This window comes from Fundulus heteroclitus, unplaced genomic scaffold (assembly GCF_011125445.2).
Source record: "Fundulus heteroclitus isolate FHET01 unplaced genomic scaffold, MU-UCD_Fhet_4.1 scaffold_104, whole genome shotgun sequence".
NCBI classification, from domain to species: domain Eukaryota; kingdom Metazoa; phylum Chordata; class Actinopteri; order Cyprinodontiformes; family Fundulidae; genus Fundulus; species Fundulus heteroclitus.
This window is the reverse complement of record NW_023396508.1, coordinates 413,605-433,564: the sequence shown is the minus strand read 5'-3', so window position 1 is coordinate 433,564 and position 19,960 is coordinate 413,605. Positions and strand designations below refer to the sequence as shown.

The window sequence follows — 19,960 nt, the reverse complement described above, 5'->3', positions numbered from 1 at the left end:
GGATGATTGTATTGAAGGCAGAGCTGAAATCCACAAACAGGATCCTGGCGTAGGTTCCTGCAGAATCCAGGTGCTGGAGGATGTGGTGAAGGGCCAGGTTGACAGCGTCGTCTGCAGACCTGTTGGCTCTGTAGGCAAACTGTAGGGGGTCCAGGAGGGGATCGGTGATTTCTTTTAGGTGTGAAAGCACAAGGCGCTCAAAGGACTTTATAGGCCCGTTTACACTACACTTTTTTAACCGAGCCGAGACCAGTCCGAGCTCGGTAACCGAGATAACTCTTGTGTGTAAACGGTCAGCAGACTGAACCAGACCGCGCTAACGATAACCGGACCGCGCTAACTGCAGACCAGTTCCCCACCAGGTCTCGGACTGGTTTTTTTTAGCCCGGTTCCCTGAGAACGAGGAGCGCATGAGCAGACCGCGTCATCCCCTTACAGTCAGCTGACTGTCAGCGGGTTTCCCGGCGTGTCTGGCTGCACGTCCCGATTCACACTCCATTCAGACAGATTTCAGACATTCATAATAATACTAGCTTCCTTACCGTGCCACACGGTTTCCAGTGATGACTCTGCTTATGAACCTCAGCGTCTGTTGTTGTTTCCTGCGTCTGTAAATCCTTATTAGACGTTCATTTGTCTTATCCACGTCCCAAAAGCCGACTCTATGTCTAACAATAACATCCTGAATATTACGGGTGCCGCCATTTTGATTTGCTCGGTCCCGCCTTCAATCCCAAAGAGCGGTAGTACCGCAGATCGCCACTAGGGGGCGAGGAGCAACCAAGGAACAAAAAACCGGGATAACTCTTGTGTGTAAACGGCTGCATTTATCTCAGTTAACTGGACCAAGCTCGGACCGGTCTTGGCATGGCTCGGTTTTTAGGTGTAGTGTAAACGGGCCTTATAACCACAGAGGTCAGAGCGACGGGTCTAAAGTCATTAAGTCCTGTGGTCCTTGGCTTCTTGGGAACAGGGATGATGGTGGAGGATTTGAAGCAGGTTGGCACGTGACATGTTGCCAGTGAGGTGTTAAAAATGTCTGTGAACACTGGAGACAGCTGATCAGCACAGTGCATCTAAATCTAATGGAGAAGCCATCCATTTAATGAAAAAGCATTACTGTACAATTTTGGGAAATAAACTCATCTCCTCCTGATTTAAATAAACAAGCGTCACCTTTCTCTCGCTCCCTGAACTGTGGAGCAACTTTGTAGCATGTTTCGTTACATCCATTGCTAGAATCCATAGCTAGAATGTAAGAATGTAAGAATTCCAGCTACCAGTAGTTCTAATCAAACATGCTACCAATGAAGGGCTGGATTAACAAGAAAGGCACACTCCCTTAATAACCCCAAAAAGAGGTAGGAAATTGGTTTATTTCCAGAGATGGCATATGATTTACTAGGCACCACATTAAGCACAGCCAGTGATGTAAAACTAAGTACTTACCACCAGAGTTGCTTTCCATGCTGGTCGTAACTTTAACTTCTGTCCGGTAAGAAGCGCCTCGTTGCCATCGTTCTCTTCCTTAAAATTAAGCCAAACCTTCGACCGTTTACCCAATGGGGCGGCATTTTTTTGTTTGGTTTTTCGCCTGGTCACGTCGTACTTGCTTACTGAATGCCGTGTGCGTAACTTGCATAAAAAACGTGACGTAACTTGCGTAAAAACGTGACGTAACTTGCGTAACTTGCTCAGAGCCGCTAACCTGACAACAGCCAGCTGCATGTATCGCTCCGCCTAGCTCCACTCACATACATCTGGGACATGGCTCATTGAAAGTGATTTCCCCAACCAAATTTTTGGTCTGGCCAATCAGGATGCAGGGCGGGTGTTTCATGGATGTGACATAGTGGAGAAGCCACCGTGAGATTCCAACAACAATGGCGGCTCGCATCGAGGAAGCAAGCGTTAGCATTGATGCTGCTATTTCTTCCGTGTTGTCCAATCTATCTGATATTGTTTCATTAAAAGAACATCAGAGAACGCCTCTGAAGGCTTTTGTTGGTGGAAACCATGTTTTCGCCCTTCTCCCGACCGGATTTGGCAAGTTTTGTTTTCCGGGGCGCGTACGCAACGCGGACGCACAACGCGGACGCGCCCCGGAGCGGTTAGCGCGAACCATATTGGGAGGCCTTTAGTCCTCGACACGGTCGGCCCGGGATCGACTCCGACCCGCGGCCGCGCGGCCGCCTCGCCAAGATAGCGCTGCGGGAAACCCTGCACTAGAGCCGCAAACACATAAAAAAAAAAAAAAAAAAAGTTTTTTTTGTCCTGCGTCCATCTCATCAGCGTCACGGGTTAGCTTCGGTGTGAGTGGTTGAAATAGCACGTCGATAAAGATGACAGACAATTGGCTTATCCAATCATATGCAAGGAGTTTTGATAAGGCCCAGCCTTCAGTAAAGGCAATTGCTATGGAGAGGTCCCAGATGTATGTGAGTGAAGCTAGGCGGAGCGATACATGCAGCTGGCTGTTGTCAGGTTACAGAGCCGCAGCACGACAGAATCGAAAAGAGAATCGTTAAGCGAGCTGCCAAACGGTGCCACGGAATTGAAACACACGGAACCGGTTCTGAACAGGAACCGGTTTTCGATTCCCATCCCTAACAGCTACCAGGTCAGTAACCCACGTCCGTCACTGCAGAACCCCCCCAAGATCACCGCAAGCGGCCGCTGTAGGCCACCCCAAGCCCTGCCCTGATGGGGGCAACAGACCCTGGGGTCAGACCCACCAGGCGCCCCACTCCGACCGCCCCCCAGAGCCCCAAGACCCAGGGACCCGCCCAGCCAGCCCTCGCACCCCGCAGGACGCATCCGCCAGCCCCCCATTCCACTAAGTGATGGAGCCGATCAAAGGAGCCCGGAGAGATCGATCTGATGTGGATGCAAATGCTGTTTCACGATTAATATGATCCAACAAAAGATCTGTATACTGATTGATACTGAGATTTTCCTTACTTTTCCAATTCATGACGGTAGCTTTCTTTGCGATACATAATGCAGTGAAAGCCATGAAAACAATTTTTTTTCCCAGAGGGCTTTCCTCAAAGTTACCCAGCAAGCAAACGGATGGGAAGGTGAAATTTTACAACTCAGGCACTTTGATAAGTCTTTATAAATCTGTGCCCAGAACCTTGTAATGGGTGTGCATAACCATAACGCATGAATATAATTATCAGGATGTTTGCCTGTGCACTGTGGACAGATTTAGATTGTGCAAAACCCATCTTGAATAATCTTTGACCTGTATAGTGTACTCTGTGAAGGATTTTGTATTGTATTAGTTGTAAATTGTGGTTTCTAGTTATTCTAGTAATATTTAAATTTCGGAGACATATCTGAGCCCAGATGTGTTGTTCAAAGCTGACTGATAAATCCTCTCCCCATTTCATAATAGGAAGAGATATTGAATCATCTAGTTTAGTCAGTGTCCTGTATGATTTAGACAGTAGTTTTGGGGGGTTTAACTCTAGAAATTCCAAGATATTAGTTGGAATTTGTAAACCACCTTTAATATGCTTAAATTTATTTATAATTATAGATTGAATTTGTTCATATTCTAAGAATTTATTTTTATTAATGCCATATTGCATATTTAATCTAGCAAAAGTGATAAACACGGTTCCGTCAAATAAATGTTCTAAGTATTCAATACCTTTATTCTTCCAGTATGTAAAGTTTATCATATTATTATTTTGTAGGATGTCAGGATTATTCCAGATGGGTGTACGACTGCACGGGATAAGTGATAACTTCTGTCATTTTAAGAAACTCCCACCATGCTGTCAGAGAGGAGCTGATGTTAATATTTTTAAAGCATGTATGCCATTTTATATCTGAGCTAATAAACAGCAAATCTGAAATCATGATATTATTGCATATTTTCTGTTCTGTGTCTATCCAGGGCTCGTCTAAGGGATTATGTTTTATCCATTTAGAGATGTATTGTAGCCTATTTGCTAAGTAAAGGAGATGGAAGCGCAGATCTAGTCCCCCTCTATTTTTAGTTTTCTGTAGTGTCTTTAAGCTGATACAAGGGGGTTTATGTTTCCAAAGAAATTTAGAGATGGAAGAGTCTAGAGATTTAAACCAGTCGGATGGTGGTTTATTGGGGATCATTGAAAATAAGTAATTAATTCTAGGTAAGACCATCATTTTAATTGAAGCTACCCTACCCATAAGTGAAACTGTAAGCGATTTCCATCTTTCAAGGTCCTCTTCTATCTTTTTCAAACGCAGGTTGTGGTTAAATGTTAGTAAATCCGCTAGTTTAGACCACACAGTAATACCCAAATATTTAATATTTCTTGATTGCAGTTGTACATCTAGTTGGTCCTGAAAAGAGCAATTAATTGGCAGTACTGTAGATTTAGACCAATTTATAGAGTAATCTGAAACTTTTGAGAAAGATTCTAGTAATCTAATTATGTGAGAGAGGGAAGTGCTTGAGTGCTGGAGATCGAGTAATACATCATCAGCGTAAAGACTAATTTTATGCTCTATTTTCATGCATTTTATACCTTTAACAACATTAGTTTGTCTAATTGTTGCTGCAAGAGGATCGATAAAAATGGCAAAAAGTGAGGGGGAAAGTGGGCATCATTGCCTGGTGCCCCTCTGGAGACAAAAACTGGAAGATGTTTGATTATTTGTCCTGACACAGGCTGTTGAAAAGCTATATAAAATTTTTAACCAATTTATAAAAAAACTGCCAAAACCAAATTTATGTAGAGTAGCAAATAAAAAATTCCAGTTTACTCTATCAAATGCTTTTTCTTCATATAAAGGCAATATATTGGTTTTAATATATTTACTGTAGGAATAATCTATTAAATTAAGTAATATGTGTGTGTTTGTGGATGACTGCCTTCCTCTGATGAAACCAGTTTGTTCAGGGTGGATTATGAGAGAAGTGACTTTATCTAATCGCTTTGCAAAAGCTTTAGAGATTATTTTAATATCCATGTTAATTAAGGATATGGCTTATAGCTTATAGTGGGTGGGACACATAGCATCTTTGCCTGGCTTAAGCAGAAGAGTGATGGTAGCAGAATTCATATTAGCTGGAAATCTGCCATTTTCCTGAGTTTCCTGCAACATTCTGTGGAACATTGGTGCCAGAATATTCAAAAACTCTTTATAAAACTCGGTAGGGAAAGCATCTGGACCTGGAGTCTTTTTATTGGGCGTGTTTTTTAGAGCTTCCCAAACTTCAACTGTTGTCAGCGGTGAGTCCAGTGTCATTCTTTGACTATCTAAAAATATAGGAAGTGTTATTTTATCCAGAAATTGTTTGATGTCATTATCTGATGAATTTTTCTGTAATGTGTATAAAAATTTATAGAAATCTCGGAAGGTGTTTATACATTCCGGATCACGTAATGTATTACCAGTTGAGTCTGTAACTGCAAATGTAGTCATTTTTTCTTTGTTTATTTTTAGCTGATTAGCTAACAAGCTTCCTGACTTATTGCCATGTTCAAAATTTTCTATTCGGAGTCTTTGTATTAGAAATGTATTTTGCTTTTCAATATATTGGTTTATTTCTAATTTTACTTTATGGATTTTACCCAACTATTCCTCTTCTTGGGAGGTTTCTAGTAACTTAAGTTTTTCCTCTAATTCCTGAATCTTTTTGTTTTCTATCTTCTTTTTATGAGATGAGAATGAAATAATTTTACCTCTCATCGCTGCTTTCCCATAGTATAGATGCTGATGTGCCTGCCTGGTAGATCATTGTACTCCAAGTATGAAGCCCATTCTTCTTTGAAACATTTTATAAATTCTTCATCTTTAAGCAGCGATGTATTAAATCTCCAGCTCTTGTTTTGTAGGATTACTTTTTAATTTATTAGGGTTAAAGTAACAGGAGCATGATCACTGACAGCAATAGGATGAATTACAGCCTCTGAAATGTCCAACAGCAGTGAGCTGCTGATTAAGAAATAGTCCAAATGAGAGTAGGAATGATGGACATTTGAAAAAAAGGTATATTCCTTACTGTTAGGTAGAAGAGATCGCCATGCATCGCAAAGACCAAAATCACTCATGTATTGTTTATTACATTTAATGATTGCCAACTGCGCTGAGTCCCTGTTGTATTCAACCTGTCTATTTCCTCATTTAGACAATCCCCGTGTTTTGAAAGTACCTGAAAAAGTTTGTGGAAGAATGAGGGGTCATCAACATTTGGACCATATATACTGAATAGAAATTTTTATTATTATGAATCTACCTTCAGGATCTATCATTTTGTCTAATATTGTAAAACTAACGTTTTTGTGGATCAAAATTGCTACTCCTCTCTGTCTAGAGTTATAACAGGCCGCAAACACATCAGGGAACTCAGGTGAGTTAAGATCACTTACAGTTGTGGCTGATTTATGAGTTTCTTACAATAAGACAACATCTGCCTTTAATCTTGTAAGCTGGTTAAACATCTTTAACTTTTTCTCTCTGGTGCCAGCTCCATGCACATTCCATGTCACAAACTTTACATTCATCATAGTAATCCCTATGATGAAAGTGAGAAGTTGAAAATAGTTATACATAGACCCAGGTAGCATCATATGATGGGATTGTGTCTGGTCAACAGGAAAGAAGCAGACGAATAATATAAAGAAAGACAGAGAATTAAGAGAGTGCAGAGTGAGAAAATATGGAAAAGGAAGAACCACAGCCCATGCTTTGTGTACCCAACCGTGACTAACAGCCATACTGTGCCAACATGCTCTTGAGCTGTGCATTTATATCATTGATCACTGTGTTACAATCTATGCACCTTTTTTTCCAAGTGTGACATGCTTTAAATCCACCTGTTGTGCATCTAATAAAGCCAAGGAGTGATCTTTTGATCCCTGAACAACTGACCATTAATATAAAGTTTGTCAATTGCAACGGTAGCTCTGACGCCTTCAGTGATGTATTTCTTCCTGATTTGAAATAACACTCGCCTACGATCTAGGATTTCCTTAGGAAACTGATCATTAACGCTGAAATCCGTTCCTCTCAATTCTCTGCCACGACTTCTGACCTGTTCTTTTTGTTTATAATTTTCAAATTTAGCTACAATCGGACGAGGACGAATATATCGGGTTTCTTACTTTCGAGCCGGTGGACCCGATAAAAGGTGATATTTTTTACCTGATCTGCCAGGGTTTTTCAGCTTCTGCTGGAGAAACTCATGGATGGTCACCTCGGGATACGATAAGATAGGCTTTACTGATCTCACGTTGGAGAAATTCCCATCGGCTCAATAGCCAATCAATAGTCAGAAGAAGGTGCCAAAAGTAGGAAAAGGTGCATCAGTTATATACCATATCTGTTCTGTCTCTCTTCGAGGTCAGTCGGTTTTTCTTCAGCTCTCCAGAGCTCCTTATCTGCTATTACCCTGCCCACTCTCTCCTGCTATTTGCTTTTTTTTTTTTGTCTTCTGTGCCATTTCTTCATAGCAACCGAAAGCTCTAAGGAAATTATGGATCTCGTCAGCTGGTCTCTCAACGCTATTGATCAAATTTTTTCAACTGGAAAGCAAAGGACGGTGGAGCGTGCCTGTCCTGACTGAACTTTTTTTACGGGATACATCTTGGACCCGTGGGAGAAATGGTCCACGGTGTGCCTCTCAATTCTTTCTGTTGAGGACGTCGAAGATGTCTACTTATTCGGATTTATGATACTTGGATTCCTTCGTTTTGGTCTCCCGGGATATCTAATGTATCAGCACCTTCAGAAGCTGCTGGCGGTCAACATGGCCTTGATGAGACTGCCGAAGGCAGTCTACGTTATCACTAAGGCAATGAATGAACAGAACTGTAGGCTTGATAAGCTGACTGCGGTGGTGGTACACAGAGATGAGATGGGTTAAAACCTGGAAGTGTGAACGTTAACTAGCCCATCGATTGGAATATTGAAATTGGATCCAGGAGACAGCGACGAAAAGACTCTAAAGCTGAAGGAAAAGTTAGTTTCAGCTTGTTTCTCATAACAAATTCAGGTTTTTTTTTCAAATCAGACTTCCCACTATCAAATTCTCCCCTGAGTTGTTATGGCGATATCGCACAAATCCCCTCCCCCCCGCAACCCCCTACCCCTTCCCTGCTGACATCTGTGGATGTTTTTCTGAACTGTTGGCTGCCGGATAAGATCAAGGGGACAAATGGCCTCCGGAGAGCTCCACGGAAATATAAACATTTTCACCCATACAGACACACATAACTGATGCTCACAAATACAGATGAACTTCACCCGACCAGTCTCAAATGTTGACCTTCTGCATATATGTGTCTCGTGTTATTTGTGCTTCTCGTGCAATGAGGTTTTTTGTCGGATGCTTCACTCTTTATCCGTCAGAGCATAAATTGTCAAGCATCTGTCTCCCTCCACTTCCCCCATTTTGTTGTAATCTTCCTTCAACAGATCCAAGGGCAGCGCCTTGTGGACACAGTAGTGTCCTTGGCAGCACGGCCTCAGTGAACCGTCTCCCCCCTGATATGTTTGTGATGTTTATGTTATGGTGATGGTAAACAGCAATTTCCCTCTGGGATTATTAAAGTATATCTGATTTTGATTCTGATGCAGCGTATCTTCATATATACAGTGGATCAAAAAGAAAATGAGAAAAAAATAAGAATAAAAATTTAAATATAATAGAATTAAAAAATCCTCCTCCTGCATAAACGTTCATGCCTGCAAAGACGAGATTAACTTTCATACTTCGCGACTGCATGTCCAGAATGGATTCTTTCATCTTCTTATTTTCGCCGGACAGCTGTATCATCCTCTCGGTGAGCTTCGTAACTTTCTCCCTCAGCGCCTCGTTCTCCGCGGCAACAGCAGTTAGCTGGGCTTGGCTAAATTCCACCGAATCTTTATGAAGAACTTCTACCAAGGCGAGGCAGGCGTCCACGCTGGTAGGCTTCTTATCGATAGATTCCAGGACGTCGCTGTAGCTTCTGTTGGGAGACAAAGTAGAAGATGATGCGCCAGTAGAGCTAGACCGGGTGCGTTTAAGTGAAGGTGTGTTTGTGGCTGTGGGATTTTTAGATTTCCCCATTACGATGTTGTTGAAACACTCGTCTAGGTAGCTCTCCAGGATCGTTAAGGTCTCTTCGTCCAGTTTGTTCCCTCGTGAAAAATGAGACAGTTGTTAATATTTAAACTTTACTTTGTTTAATTTTCAGTTATTGGTTAGTACTTACCTGAGTGGATTTAATTTTGAGCTACATGTATGCCGCCATTTTACTTACGCACAGCTCTCGCGAGATCTCAGCCACTCATCCCTCGGTTACTTTAAAGTTACCAAAGTTGCCTTTAAACTGGCATTAATATTCCATATTAATGCGGGAATAAGGATCATAGCTCTATCTAACGACAGAGCATAAAAGACAAGCGTTATGCTTTAAAACACGCTCCTTTAAATGTCCGGAACCGGATGTTTACAGAAGCTAATAGCATTTTGGCTAGCAGGTTTTCGGCATTAACTTTAAAGACTTTAGCTTTGTTTTTAGTCATAGTGAGTGGGCCGGATAACGTAAACATTAATTGTTCCATCAATGTATGAAACTCTTGTGGAGATAACCTTTGTTAGAACCATAAAAACACACTCGACAATGACACGGTACCAAATGCTAGCAATGAGCTACCTCCGTTAGCCCCTTTGTTCAAAGACATCGTGTGCAAACATCTTACAAACATTTCCCAAATTAACCATTTAAACTTTCCCTTTTGGGTCTCTCTGCCAAACCTGTCAGCGCCTCATGTGAGTCGGTCCACTTTGGTCATCCAAGGAAGGCAGTAAAAGTAGGAAAGTTGTTGGTTTGTTCTTGGCGGGATAGCGCTTAGCTCTGCAGCAGCTTGTGGTCGGGGTCAGAGGCCTGGTCTCTGCCACGTTCTCTGACCTGGATGCAGTCCGATTTAAGTAGGTTCTCCTCACATTCGAAAGTGGGCCCTTTGTTGGCTTTCCAGCTCCGTTTGGGGTTTGCTTCCCTGTAAATTCTGACAAAAATAAACAAAGCTGTTTTTGGCGTGGCAGGATTTCTTCCTCCTGCCCCTCACACTGAGGTTAAGACAGCAGACTCAGTCAGGTCCTCCGCTTCGCAGAGGAGGAGAAAACCCCCCTTTTGGCCTGATCACTCCATCGAAACAGGGAGAGGAGTTCCACAGAACGGCTGTTCTGGGGAGCATGTGGCTTTTTCGGCCTTGAGTCACATGGCTGCTGAGGAAGGAGACCCTCCCGCTCCTCTGGTCAGAAGTGAAGAAGAGACCTTTTGTCTGTGGGGGGAAAATGTTTATAGCAAGAGGAAACCCCTGCCGGGAGAAGGGCCGTCCCAGCTGACTCTCTCTCCTTTGTGGCTGTGTGGTCAGAATTCAATCTGACCTCAATTATTTCCATGATCATAGTGTTAATATAGCACAACAGCAGTTAGCTGCTTTTGACTTTGACATGCAGTACCATGTCGGTGTAACTCAGACCAGGTCGGTGTAACTCAGTCGTGGTGCACTATCAAGACACCCGGTAGCAGGGGAGCCAGAACAAACTGATGATGAGGAGTTTGATGATTGCATTGCGATTTGCAATTTGATTCATAGAGGCTCTGCCCTTGAGCCAGAGCTGGTTATAGCTGGGGTCAAATGTTGTCAGCTAAACCAGATCAGGGCTGCAGAAACTGGTAAGGTCGAGTCACATGCTAAAGAGGCTACACCAACTCTTTCAGGTTATTCCAAGGAAGAGCTGCGGACATTTTAATGTCAAGATCCAGTGATTAGTGTTCTAAAAAGTGTTCTAAAAGTTTTTGGATTAAGGCAGCCCACCAAGTTCACAAGAGAGGAGGAATCTTCCTCTTGCTGCCAAATCATTGAGGAAACAATGGAAACGCATTAAGATACATGATGGATCAGTGTACAGAGTGGTGAGGGATGATCATGTTGGAGAGTACTTTCAGTTGCTTGTTCCAGGTTGTTTACAAACAGCTGTTATGAAGAGTGTCCATGACTCTATGGGACACCAGGGAATAGAGAGGACATTACAGTTGTTGAGACAGAGAGCATTCTGGGAAGGGATGCACAAAGATGTTGAGCGATGGGTCAACAATTGCGAACGTTGTATTCTCACAAAGATGCCCAACCCAAAGATTCACCCTCCAATGAAATCATTTCTTGCAACACAACCTTTAGAAGTTGTGGCAGTAGATTTTACGCTCCACGAACCAGCTTCAGACGGCTGTGGGGATGTTCTAGTCATTACCGATGTGTTTCACTCAGGCATTTCCTACACGTGACTGTGATGCCAGAAGCTGATTGAATATGAATATGCCACCTGTGACTCTGGACACTGTCTCTCTCCCCCGTTCAGGACTTAAAAGCTTCTGTGTTACATTAACGCACAGTCTACTAAATGTATATTATTTCTGTATATATATTGATTTTATTAAATTTTACTTTATTTAATTGTATTCTTTTTTCTGTCTGCACCATCATCACCAAGTCAAATTCCTTGTATGTGCAAACCTACTTGGCGATTAAACTTGATTCTGATTCTGATTATTATTATTAATTATAATTTGGTATTATAATTTAAATAATAAGTCATTCAAACTCAAATATTAGCTATAACAAATATAATTCAAATGGTGGCAAAAAGCTATAAGCTTGTAATGATTTATACTACTAATGCATTTATTAATTAGCTGTTATGAACTCAGCTGTGCTGGAACAATTGGTCTGACCGGACTCTGACCGATCAGATTTATCCAGCAGCGGTGAAAACTCACTTATAACTGCATTTAGAGTTTAGTTTAGTTTCCAGACGCTTTGTTCGGCCAAACAAAAGCGTAGTCCTCTTTCGACCACCGGGAGATAACGGCTCTCAGTCTTTCATCAGAGGGAATTAAAATGTACTTTTTTTGTAAGTCGACCTCCTGCATCGGCAGAGCAGGGAATGTAGTTTGCGTTAGTAATCTTCGGTCCAGCAAAGAGTAATTGAGGGGGGTGGGGAGGTAATCCACGGAGTATCACAGCTGTGTGCCTTCTCGGACTAGCAGAACGCCAAGAAGAAGGCAGATTTCGGTCTGCCGCTGGGTTTTATACCTTTCCCTAGCAATGTTATAATTTTGCTTCGTTGTTAGGGTCGGCGGCCATTTTGGGTTGTGTTGCATGATGGGAGTTGGTGGCCATTTTGACCACCTTGCATCATGGGAAATGCAGTTTGTCACATCCTGAACTAATGCAGGTTGTCACGTCGGAACTAATGCAAGCTGTCACGTCCTGAAGTGGCGTAACATGACCAAAAAGCAGAGACCACAGCTAAAGTCCTCTTAGAGGAATGGTTTATGTACCTGAACGACTCCATAGATCAGGGCCGTAACTTTGATTCAGAGGTTATTGCTGATCTTTGCTGAATGTATGGTGTGAAAAAAATGCATACAACACCCCATCACCCGACAGGGAATGCACAGTGTGAGCGATTTAACCGCACTCTGCATGAACTGTTGCGCACACTTCCACCTGACAAAAAGAAGCGTTGGCCTGGACATTTACCTGAGCTGGTTTATGCATATAATGTTATTCCACATGCAACTACAGGATATTCCTCTTACTTCTTGCTCTATGGGGTAGATCTACATCTTCCTGTTGATGCATTGCTTGCAAATGAAAGTCATCATGATAAAAATCTTGATTGGCTTGCTGTGCACCAGTAAAGACATGCAAAAGCAAAAGAGTATGCAGAGCAGAAAGCAGCAAAACGCATTGCTCGGCATAGTCACAAAGTATACTGTCCTTCAATTGAGGTCGGAGAGTATGTTTATCTGAGACACAGACCAGCTGGTCGTAAAAAAAATCTGGATGCATGGAGTCCAGTTGTATACCACCTCATAGACATAGTAGGCACAACTTGCACAGTACAACCTGTAGAGGGAGGACCTACAAAAATGGTTACCAGGGATGACATCAGGTCACGTGTTAATCTGCGAGACACAACCCAAGGACACATTGAAAACACTGTAACCAAACGGACAAACACTATTGAACCACACACTGACTCATGCAATGAGTATGATGGGGGTATAGTCTTTGAAGAGGTTTCTTTTGACTTGACTCCTTGTTCAGGTGTAGAAAACTGTCCTATTGGTGAAAGTGTTCAGAAACGAGCAGAGACTCAGTTGATTTCAGAACATGAACCTGTGATTGAACAGGTGGAGACTGAACATGTTGACAATGAAACATGCAATATTGACCAACAGTATGAGATACCAGTATCTCCTCCTTACATTAGACAAGCTCCCATATCTGCCCCCCCGCAGGAGTAAAAGAGTGAATGCAAGAAAACACCCAAACCCATATCATGAACCAAGGTCAGTGTTGGAGCCAGAACTAAACTCATCAATGGTTTTACAGATTATTGCAAGATTAGGCTCTGTATTTTTCAGAGAAGCTTTAACAGAAGTAGGGATGCAAATTATCGATTAATTCATTAATCATTAGTTGATTATCTTATCGACCGACTTTCGATTAATTGATAAGCGGCGTTTTTCACCTGAGTTTCAGGGCTTCAATAGGGCCTTAATATAATTGAGGTATTATATTACATTAGCCAACATTATGATACCATAATTATATTGTATTATATTATACATTCCTCAAGTAATTATGCATTAGGAGAAGAAAGCAGACACGTTTTTAAGGTAAAACAAAATCTTTAATTAAAAAAAAACCTGGCTCAGTTCTTGCATTTGAAACAGACATAAAAAGAGAATAGAAGAAATTAAATAGAGAGCCAAACAGAATATTATTGAGCCTATAGGTTAGAAAGAAACTGCATAGGCTATTAATTGGGTAATCCTCAACAATCCTAAAATGAAACATCCGCAACATATTTCTACCTCAATTTGTATAGGGTTACAGCAAAATAGAATGAAACGTTCACAGGGTCACTGAACACAACAACATAGCATAACATTACAGGGCCTCAAACCAGAACAATCAAATAAAGTGGTGATTCAATATTACCCTCTCCTAACTGAAATGTGGCACATCAAAACTTGACCTAGGCCTAGGTTCTATATATTTTTATTCAAGAAAATAAGCATGTTAACGTGCTCTGGGGTAAGGCGTGTACGTAGCCTGTTTACAGTGAGCCCAGCTACTGAAAACACACGCTCAGAGGGGACTGATGTGCCTGGCGTACACAAATACCGTTTTGCTAGTGTTGCCAGCGTCGGAAACCTCCTTTCATTCACTTTCCACCAGCACGTGGGGCTCGACTCAAGTGGTGCAGGAGGGTCCTTTAAGTACATATCCACTTCACTCTCCACGTCACCTTTGCGGGCATCGGAATAGGTTTCACCCAGAAGTAAACTCATAGCGGATGTAAGCTTAGCCCCATGTCGCCGAGGCCCTGCTGTATGGACAGTGTTACCGTCGTCTCCAGCGGTGGCGGCACCTGCAGTGATGCTGTCGCGTTCGGCTGTAGCCATTTGAAGCAGCGTGGAATGAGCTGACTTCCTGGTAGCTGGAGGAAGAAATCCCAGGTGTTTGTGACGAGGGTCAAGCATTGTTGCGATCATAGGGGTGGATGTGTTGAGGTCATCAGACTGAATCTGTTGAAAATAGAAAGAATAGGCATAGGCCTACAATTACACATATAAAAACGATACAATTGAATGACAATTACGACCTATTTGCATCATTATTTATTTTATTCATCATTATTATTAGTCTATTGCATAGACCCTATAGGTAGTTTTAATAATTAATGGATGCATACCTTCATGCGCTCGCCCAGCGAATCTCGCACTTTTTCCTTGAAGTCTGCGACTTTGGGGCTGTCCTCGTCTGAAGCGCTGAGGTGAGTGTTGATTAGACTGAACGTGATGGGGTACGTGTTTGAGATTGACACCTCCGACTCCGCAGACATCACCGTAGTTGCACACTTCAATGTTCCCAACACGGGTGCCATATCTTCCGTTAGCTGCCAGTAGTCGTCTCTCAACTCCAGCGTCCTCGCATCTGCCAGTTTTGTCACGGATCGATCTGATAGCACGGCAGACACAGCCCATCGCTGTTCAACCAGGCGCTCAAACATGTCGCAGACTGAATTCCACCTGGTTTTACAGGATTGAATGAGGCGATGCGGAGGAAGCGACATTTGGTGTTGCTTTTCTTCCAGGGCTTTGGTTGCGATTGTGCTGTGGTGGAAATGTTTGACCAACCTTCCCGCTGCCGCGATTGCTCTGTCTACCCCAGCAGAAGCAAAACCATCATTGACAGCGAGATTCAGGGTGTGCGCGAAACACGCTACTGATTTCCAGCTGACTCGTGTAGGATTGTTCACTTGGACAATATTCCTAGCATTGTCGTGGACACATGCTGTAACGCGCCCGGAAAGTCCCCAAGTCTCCACTATATAATTCAGCTTCTCAGCCAAGTTGTCGGCGGTGTGTCTGTCAGACATGCTCGTCGTAATCAGGATTGCAGATTTTAACAGCCAGTTTTCGTCGGTGTAGTGGCAGGTAACTGTGATGTAACTTTCTGTTGTGAGAGCCGTCCAACAGTCTGTTGTTAATGCTACAGCTGTAACAGCGGCGAGCTTTGTTTTTACCTCACTTTTCTTTTTTTCTAACCGAGCTTCGAGGCGAGAAGTTATTGATGTTCTCGAAGGGATTTTGTAACCTGGCTCCATGAACCCAATGAGATCCTGAAATCCTGCACCGTCAACTGTGTTGATTGGCATCAAATCCCTCTCGATCATGCTGCAAATCTTCTCTGTAATGCCCTCCGCCCTTCTCTCATCACACGCTCGCCTTCCAATGGTAGCTGTGATTTTAGGTTGACCAGGTGAACTGGTGGTGCCATGCAAGACAGCAGCATGCACAGTGTTCAAATGATAACTGAGTGAGCTAGTGGAACTGTTGTATTTCAATACCGCATTACAAAGAGAACATTTGACTTCTTTGCCTGAATTAACAATATTGAAGTGGTCCCACACCGCACTTCTTTTCGCCCGCTTCATTTTGTTTTCAACCCTGGTCTCTCTCGCGACACGAGGCGTGCTCTTGTTCTCACGCTGTGTTCAAGTTACAGTAAAGCGCTAGCACCCTCTAGCGGTTAATCGTGATTAATACATTTTGATCGAGCAACCTCTTGATCGACAATTAATCTAAAGTCGATTAACCGTTTGCATCCCTAAACAGAAGTGAAAAACAGTTGCTTTGTCACCGAGGACGATGACGGTTAGGCAGGGGAGAATGTAACCAGGTGAAAAATGGGTACATGTCAAAAATTTATTTTTGTAAACCATGTTTTGCTTTTGTTTCACCAACTGGTTGTAATTCTTGTTTTGTCAGCATGTGGTGGTGTTGGTACAGAGAGGTCTAAAGTTACCACAAGTAAAAAATACCTCTTGTTTATGTACCGTGGCACTCTAACTGGTAAAATGGAAGAGAAAGACATTTTTAAGCCGAAGCTTGTTGGAGAAGACGACTCTATGGCCACATGAGCGAAGAATCCAAGTATTCAATAATTAATGTTTGAACTGAAATATCTTCCGTGGATAAAGCTGCAGAGATGATGCTAATGTTATGTTTTTCTGTTTGTCCTCTTTTAGAGGTCCCACTGCCATTTGTTATATGCAGTTATGTTTCAGCTTTTATGTGAAGCTGCGTTGCTACTCTGTTGAGTACTAACAGCGTTGTTAGCCCGCCATTTCACTGAAGCTAAGGCTTTCTACTGATAGAATACAGTTAATTTATTTCTCCAAATACTGAACCTTAGTGTTTCTTTTTTTTAAATAAAGAAACCCTGTTATTTGAAGCTCCGTGTGCTGTATTACTCCCGGCTTCATAAGGTTGAGTTTACAATTCAGTTTCACAATAAGGCCAATTGGACATACATGCGGGATGCTCTTTGAACTGTCTGACAGCTATGATAGTTTTCCTGACTTCCACAGTGAGTTCAATTCTATTCTAGAGAGAAACATCTGGGTAATGGATATTGTCTAGGCAGGAGTTTCCCTTTTGAATAGAGTGAAACAGTTATTGTCACAAACACATACCTTCATTAAAGGGATTACTATATTCTTTGTATAAACACGCATCAGGCCAAACACATGCTTGATAAAAAGCTCATGCTATGATGATCATTGTTCACTTTCCAGAAACTGAGTGAATGTTCAAGCTGTAGTGCATACATTTTACAGATAAATTAATGTCTTGGATGTTGCATGTTGAATGTTACATCCACTTCCTTTCCCAGTGAGTTCACATAATTCCTGTCACCACTTGGTAAACCTCTCTGTATTTCACAATGTACAGAGTTTTTAAACCTGTTGTCTGGATTTTTGCCACTGCTTGGAGGAAACCCTGACTACTGTGAATACAAAAAGATTTACCAAGATAGTGATTATGTGAACATTGGGAAATGAAGTGAACGTAACAGACATCCATTTAATTGCAAAAGTTACACACTATAGCTTTCAGTTATGATGAACATGTTACAATGCTAATGGATTAGGTGATGTGTTTTCCATGGATCCTTTGCAAATTCCTTGTGGAAGGAAGTTTTATAATCAATGGCCATTTTTTAGATGTTTTATAGTTGACTCATTTATTAATGATTTATCTGAGAAAGATTATTTGAGAAAGATTTGAAATGTTTATTCTGTGCCGATGGGCTTTAACTACATATAGTACTTTCACTCAGACACAATGCTCACTCAAATACCAATTTGAGGTACTTTAAAAATGAGAATTACCAATCCATGCTACATGTTTCTTTAAATCTATGTCAAACCAAATGGAAATAGTTTCACAACTTACAGGGGTATTTTTATTCATCATGAGAACATTTACATTTTATACTTACAGTACTTTTTGTCTGATGATACAAACTTATATATACAAATAATTGATTAATATTCAGTTGGGTTATACTACTTTTACAAAAGTAAATGGTGTAAATACTTTTTTCACTTCCTACTCAGGCAGATCCAATATATCCAAGTATGTCATTTATAGGTAGTGAATACAGTTCTGCTGCAGCATATGCATCCGAAGCAGCATCCAAGCCATTTCCATCCATAAGGTGGTTGCAAAGCTCAAAAACAGTTTCATAACAGGGGTACTGCCTATTGTGGTGCACTCCTCCTTGCAAACAGCTACAGGACTGTCTCAGAAAATTAGAATATTGTGATAAAGTTCTTTATTTTCTGTAATGCAATTAAAAAACATGTAATGTCATACATTCTGGATTCATTCCAAATCAACTGAAATATCGCAAGCCTTTTATTGTTTTAATATCGCTGATTATGGCTTACAGCTTAAGAAACCCAAATATCCTATCTCAAAATATTAGAATATTGTGAAAAAGTATACTAGTAGGCTATTCAACTAATCACTTGAATCGTCTAATTAACTCGAAACACTGCAGGGTTTCCTGAGCCTTGAAAAACACTCAGCTTGGTTCAGTAAACTAAATCACAAGTATGGTAGTGGTTAAGAGACGACATAAGATTCTCACAGTAACTGGTGTACTGACCATGGCATTACTGTCCTTGATGGGCCTGCCAATTCCCCTGACCTGAACCCCATAGAGAATTTGAGGGGTATTGTGAAGAAGAAGCTGAAAGACACCAGACCCAACAATGCAAATTAGCTAAAGGCGGCTATTGAAGCATCCTGGGCATCCATAACACCTCAGCAATGCCACAGGCTGATTGCCTCCATGCCACGCCGCATTGATGCAGTAATCTGTGCAAAAGGATTCCCAACCAAGTACTGAGTGCATTAATGGACATTTTCAAATGTTTGATTTTGTTTTGCTGTTATAATTTTTTTTTACTTGGTCTGAGAAAATATTCTAATATTTTGAGATAGGATTTTTGAGTTTTCTTCAGCTGTACGCCATAATCAGCGATATTAAAACAATAAAAGGCTTGCGATATTTCAGTTGATTTGGAATGAATCCAGAATGTACAACATTTCATGTTTTTTAATTGCATTACAGAAAATAAAGAACTTTATCACAATATTCTAATTTTCTGAGACAGTCCTGTATATCCTCCTCTAGAACAGGTTGGCATTTGTTTTCTGCTGTATTCATCTGTGGCATGCTGAACATATAGGGCATCCTCCAGGTATCCCTTGTTCTTACTAGGTGTGTATTCCATGTTCTTACAGCCTTGTCCAGTTCATCCTATGACAACAAATATTAAACTGAAATGGTTGCCATCAACAAGACCACTTTAAGTACTGAAAATAATCATTTATTTTAGCAATCTATAGACTGATATGAAATAGAAAAGCCAGCACAGTGGGTATTTGGACTATTCCAAACATAAAATATTTAGAGATATTGCTGTTGGGAGTGGTTATTGAATTGGATTCGTTGAAAACAGTACACACATCACTGTGATAGTGTCATGTAGACAGCCATTTAGAACTTACGTGGATAAGGTTAAGAACAAAGAATTGTATCAGTTTTTTTGGGGGGTAAGATAGCTTCCTAAATAGACTTGTACATAAAAAGATAGTTGTGTCCATATTAGTCAGAAGTTGTGCATAACAAACATTTGTAAACTCATAATAATTTAAATCGTATTCAAAAGATACAACATACAGTTTACATAGGTACAACTTCAATAACTAATAAATACAAATTTCAAGTTTAAATTTGTGCTTTACTCTTTATGAACACAAACAGCAGCAGCTGCTTGAGAATACGGATTTTTTCTTTGAGAATACGAATTCACAACAGTGGTCTGACGTCACGGTTTCCAAGGCTGGTTAATGGAGCACAGAGTGCGAAGATAGGAGCCACGCATGCGTTCTTCAGACTGACCGTCTCAGAATGCAACGCGGCCGCAGCTTGATTCCAGACAGCGCAGAGTGTCTGATCCATACTCCATTCTGGAAGGTGGCGGTAATGCACCTATAAGTTGTTTTCCAACCGTCATTAAAAAAAAGAG

At 41.5% G+C, this 19,960-nt stretch overlaps 1 protein-coding gene across 1 annotated transcript in view; it reads left to right on the top strand.

The window, feature by feature from the left end:
• LOC118558169 overlaps positions 1-2,840 on the top strand; it is a 26,829-nt gene extending 23,989 nt beyond the window's left edge. Inside the window, exon 5 of the mRNA XM_036128624.1 lies at positions 2,648-2,840. Coding sequence (XP_035984517.1) covers positions 2,648-2,840 — 193 coding nt within the window. The remainder of the gene's footprint in view (positions 1-2,647) is intronic.
• Positions 2,841-19,960: the final 17,120 nt, after the last annotated feature.